Source organism: Pollicipes pollicipes, unplaced genomic scaffold (genome assembly GCF_011947565.3).
Source record: "Pollicipes pollicipes isolate AB1234 unplaced genomic scaffold, Ppol_2.1 Scaffold_6052;HRSCAF=7182_pilon_pilon_pilon, whole genome shotgun sequence".
NCBI classification, from domain to species: Eukaryota; Metazoa; Arthropoda; class Thecostraca; order Pollicipedomorpha; family Pollicipedidae; genus Pollicipes; species Pollicipes pollicipes.
This window is the reverse complement of record NW_023596805.1, coordinates 1,087,901-1,093,280: the sequence shown is the minus strand read 5'-3', so window position 1 is coordinate 1,093,280 and position 5,380 is coordinate 1,087,901. Positions and strand designations below refer to the sequence as shown.

The 5,380-nt window shown below is 51.0% G+C and overlaps 1 protein-coding gene across 1 annotated transcript; it reads right to left on the bottom strand.

Moving 5' to 3' along the window:
- Positions 1-529: 529 nt before the first annotated feature.
- On the bottom strand, positions 530-3,884 carry LOC119104671 (galactoside alpha-(1,2)-fucosyltransferase 1-like). Its single transcript, XM_037228390.1, has 4 exons — positions 3,880-3,884; positions 3,564-3,617; positions 2,441-2,589; positions 530-1,879 (listed from the first exon to the last, which is right to left on the bottom strand). The coding sequence occupies exons 1-4, from the start codon at positions 3,882-3,884 to the stop codon at positions 1,743-1,745; spliced, it is 345 nt and encodes a 114-aa protein (XP_037084285.1). The 3' UTR covers positions 530-1,742.
- Between the last annotated feature and the right edge of the window lie 1,496 nt (positions 3,885-5,380).

The following is a 5,380-nucleotide window of genomic DNA, read 5'->3' as shown; positions in this document are numbered from 1 at the left end:
TGGGTTTTTGTGAACGTTTCACGAGAACGTCGGATCGCACCTCCGTGCCCACCAGGCGACCTTCCCGGGGGGGGGGGAGGGGGGGGAGGGGGGGGGGGCGTCTTCCCCGGGACGGGAGTGTTTGTCTCGCCTCGGGGACAGACTCTGACGTCACAGTCGTACGGCTGCACTCGGCTGGAGGCTGGGCTAGGAACAATATGGGATAAAAAGCTGCCGCTTTATTTGCACTGAGAGCTTAAAGGTTGACACTCGCATGAGGTGTGCAGTACTTCGTGACACATATTACTCCAGAAATGAGCGGTTACTTGATGGCACCTCTGTATCATTGGCAGAATTATATGCTTTTCTTGTTGCGTTGCAACACATACAACGAAATAGTCACATGAGAACAATACCAAGCAGTTCCAATTCCCAGGCAGTTCCACAGCCGCTCATTGCCTTGACTTAAACCACCACCTGCCCGCCAATGTCGATCTCTATGACCTCTTACACACACCGGGCATGGACCTACAGTGTTAATGGAACCTACAATGTTGATGAATTCAGGCCATAGAGCCATCATGGGGAATGACCAGGGCTGACCAATTGGCCAAAAAAGCTCTCTCAGCCATACAAACAACGCACACCTCTTTTGATTACACATCTATAGTCTTCTATTCGCACACTGACAAAGCGTGTTTGGGTACGACATTGGACGAACACCACTGGGACACAACCTCGTGACATTAATCCTGACATCACGCCCTGGCCATCTCGACGCCGAAAAGACCGCTTGGAGAATGCGTGCGCTCGCCTCAGAATCGGAGACATTGCACCCACCCACAGCCACCTATTCGCGCCGCCCCCATTTACACTGCCAGCCATTTGCTCATCCAGCTCAAATATATTATTAATGAGTGCAACCCATTTCAGCAAAACATGCGGGCATGACGGCTTTCCGCCGTCGGCACATCATCGAATGCTGTCCAAAAGTCGTCACTGGTATGTTTCGAACCAGCCAGTTGACAACGCAGGTTCCGAGGTACAAGTTTGCACACTGGTGTTTTTCGGCACGCGGACCCGGGTTGTCAGCTGAAGGCAAGTGTCATGACAATTATTGGTACTTCTCTCTTCGTCTGCGGAGATCCCTGCATGACACAGGAGTCTGATGTCACGTGCAGAGCGCACAGTGAGGCAGCAGCCTAACGTCACGTGCAGAACACACAGTGGGGCAGCAGCCTAACGTCACGTGCAGAACACACAGTGGGGCAGCAGCCCAACGTCACGTGCAGAGCGCACAGTGAGGCAGCAGCCTAACGTCACGTGCAGAACACACAGTGGAGCAGCAGCCTAACGTCACGTGCAGAACACACAGTGGAGCAGCAGCCTAACGTCACGTGCAGAGCGCACAGTGAGGCAGCAGCCTAACGTCACGTGCAGAACACACAGTGGAGCAGCAGCCTAACGTCACGTGCAGAACACACAGTGGAGCAGCAGCCTAACGTCACGTGCAGAACACACAGTGGGGCAGCAGCCTAACGTCACCTGCAGAACACACAGTGGAGCAGCAGCCTAACGTCACGTGCAGAACACACAGTGGGGCAGCAGCCTAACGTCACGTGCAGAACACACAGTGGAGCAGCAGCCTAACGTCACGTGCAGAACACACAGTGAGGCAGCAGCCTAACGTCACGTGCAGAACACACAGTGGAACAACAGCTTAACGTCACGTGCAGAACACACAGTGGAACAACAGCCTAACGTCACGTGCAGAGCACACAGTGGGGCAGTAGCACGCCGTTGGGGTCCAGAAACGTGGCATTGATACCGCCCACACGCAGCTCGGTCACAATTTCGTGCTCCAGCTCAGCAAACCCGTCCGCCAGGATCATGTCGCCGCCTGCGGGCGGGAACACGGCACCGCAGTGAGTACACGTCACTGGCGGATACGTGACAGTGGTGAAAACATGCCACTGACGAGCGAGCGACTGATGGAAGAGTATTACTGGCTGGTGGCACTGGTAAGACAAATCACTGGTCGATGCATGCCAGTGCGAGCGTTAACCGGTGGACAAGATCAATATGTGATGATCATACATCACTGTTAGGTCACAACATGATTGGACACGGAGTAGCCGTGAGCACGAGTTAATGCTGAACACGAGTTAATGCTGAGCATGTGTTCATGCCGCAGCACGTACAGCTGACCAAGGCCATTTCTGCACGCTCAAGCGCAGGTCTTAAGGTCGGGACTATCGCACAACAGTCCATCTATGAATACGAATCACACTAGATATCTCTGCTGAATGCGCCCCAGATTTCTTCTGTAAGTAAAAACCAGCGATGCTGATGGTAAATGTACGACTGGTAAGTGCTCCCCAAGAGTACATCAAAAGTTCTACACCTATAGTATTTAAGGGATCAGAGATACTTGACACTCTGACGACGCACTTGCTCTGACCTGCGAGGAAGGCTCCGAAGAAGCCGTAGGTGCCGTAGTCGAACACGGTGTGGTTGCAGGCGGCCAGCAGAGCCAGGTCCCGTCCAGGACCGGGGGTCTCGGTGCGGCTGTCACCGAGCACGTACACGTCGTCGGCCTGCAGGTGCTCCCTGAGAGGAGCAGCCGCGTGCGCGTGAGTGATCTGACTCTTGCCTATCTTGTCTTGCTTATCTCACTTATTTTCTTTTGTTTTTTATCACGGTCATTGACTCACCGGGACCGGCACCGGCACCGGGACCAAAGCGTCACGGCGTGTGAACATCTGTTTGAGAGTTCAGGGATTGGGCAACAGCTTGAAAGGACCATTCTGATTTACAACGTCAGCTCACCACCTGTCACAGCGAAAAGCTTACAAAAAGCAAACCCCAAAACGGCATACTTGCACCAGACCAGGTCGTTGCTTACCTCAGTTGACATTTTGCCAGAAGTTCCTGCACGATAATAGATCATCACCAGTCTCGGTGGCCATCTCACCTGCCCCGGATCAGGTCATCACTCGTCTCAGAGGTCACGTCACTTGCCCTAGGACAGGTCATCTGTCGCCTCACTGAACAGTTGTTTGCACCAGGACTAGTCACCACTCATCAGTGAACAGTTGTTTGCACCAGGACTAGTCACCACTCATCACTGAACAGTTGTTTGCACCAGGACTAGTCACCACTCATCAGTGGAACAGCTCACCTGCACCAGGACAGGTCATTTGTCGCCTCACTGAACAGTTGTTTGCACCAGGACTAGTCGCCACTCATCAGTGAACAGTTGTTTGCACCAGGACTAGTCACCACTCATCAGTGAACAGTTGTTTGCACCAGGACTAGTCACCACTCATCAGTGAACAGTTGTTTGCACCAGGACTAGTCACCACTCAGCCATGAATAGTTGTTTGCGTCAGGACTAGTCACCACTCATCAGTGAACAGTTGTTTGCACCAGCACTAGTCACCACTCATCAATAAACAGTCGTTTGCACCAGGACTAGTCACACTCATCAGTGAACAGCGATTTGCACCAGGACTAGTCACCACTCATCAGTGAACAGCTCACCTGCACCACATCATGCCATCACTCATCAGTGAACAGCTCACCTGCACCATGACAGGTCATCACTAGTCAAGATCGAATAGTGGGTTCTTGTATCGCTGCCGACACAGCTCCATAGCAGCTGTGTAGAATGACACGCTTACTGGTTTGCCACGGAACACACTCTGCAATAGAAGATGGGTGTCTACTCTTGTTTCCAAGGACACGGTTTACCTGTTTAATGGAATACCCAACTTAACTCAGCACTGGCGAAGCGTTAAGCTGCGTTTCAAGCGCATGCGGTTGTGTGATTACACGCAGCTGTGGATATGGGGCCCTAGTTCATGGTAGGTTTGCATTCACTGCAGCAGCCTGACAAACTCCATGACTGTCATTTAAAATGACGAAACAATTATGTCCCATACGTCGCCTAAGAAGTAGGAAGTAGGCTAAACCAGGCCAGACCAAATGATTGATGTCGACATTAAACACAGACTGAAGAAGGGTGTGGTCGTGATGTAATACACCTTCGCTTCAGTTTTACGGAAGATCGGATTGTCGCCTCCGTCTGGTACGTTAATGTTTGCACAACGTTTTGGCTAGTACGCTGTCCGCCTGTAGCCAGGTGTTGTCGAGTCTGGAGAGGGAGTATGATGGAGCCTGGAGAAGGAGTATGTGGAGTCTGGAGAAGGAGTATGATGGAGCCTGGAGAAGGAGTATGATGGTGTCTGGAAAAGGAGTATGATGGAGCCGGAGAAGGAGTATGATGGAGTCTGGAGAAGGAGTATGATGGAGTCTGGAGAAGGATTATGATGGAGTCTGGAGAAGGAGTATGATGGAGCCTGGAGAAGGAGTATGATGGAGCCTGGAGAAGGAGTATGATGGAGCCTGGAGAAGGAGTAGATGATGTTTGGCTATCAGCGTCGCACGCGTCACAACCGGAATTTCTATGGAGCTTCTGGAATTTGAACCGGGACCTCTGATTGCGAATTCATTGCTCTACCAACTGACCTAACAGGAAAAGAATTGCTGGGATTTCAGCCATGGCGTTCTGATTGCACGTTCAGTGCTGTACCAACTGGCATTGCCCTTCTCGGTTAGTTCAGTTGGTAGAGCACTGGACTCGCGATCAGAGGAATATTGTTAAATCCCAACAATGCCATGCAGAGAATTCGGCCTGTGGCACGCACATAGCTAAAAGCCAAACAACCTCAAAAGTTGAGACTTTTCTGGACTCAGTAACACCTGACGAAGACAAAATATTTTACTGGCCGAAACGTTGTGTAAATACCAACGTGCAAGACAAAGATGAAAATCAGAGCGTTATTTCATCCGCGAAACATTTGTTAAAGATCACGATGTCGCTCGATCAAGATGTTTATACGATGTGTACCATAACGATGATGATGCCTGTACTATACCCAAGAGCTGTATGGTATGATGGATATGATATGATGGTATGGTATGATCTTTATAAAAATGAAGGCAATTTTTCAATGGCTAGTGCATCTGTGCGTTCCTTCGTATCCTCGTTATGAAGCCATTGTTTCAGCTGTCAGGTTACTTTAGATGACATTGTTCACTTGAGACAAACACATGAAAGTTCTCCCGTGGGGAATGGAACATCTGAACATCTGAACACCCGTTCTGCGGAAAATCAAACACCTGAACAAGGAAATCAAACACCTTTTGCGGGAAACCAAACACCTGGTCTTCTGAAGCGACAGCAAGCGCTCTCACCAGCGATCCACTCAGCGACCAATCAGCTCTGAGACCGAGCCCAGCAAGCAACGGCGACGTTATCAGACTGTTGACGCACGTGACGACGCGGGGTCGGCGCAGCCGGTGTGCTTCACGTCAATATCTGCTCGGGTGGCCCAGA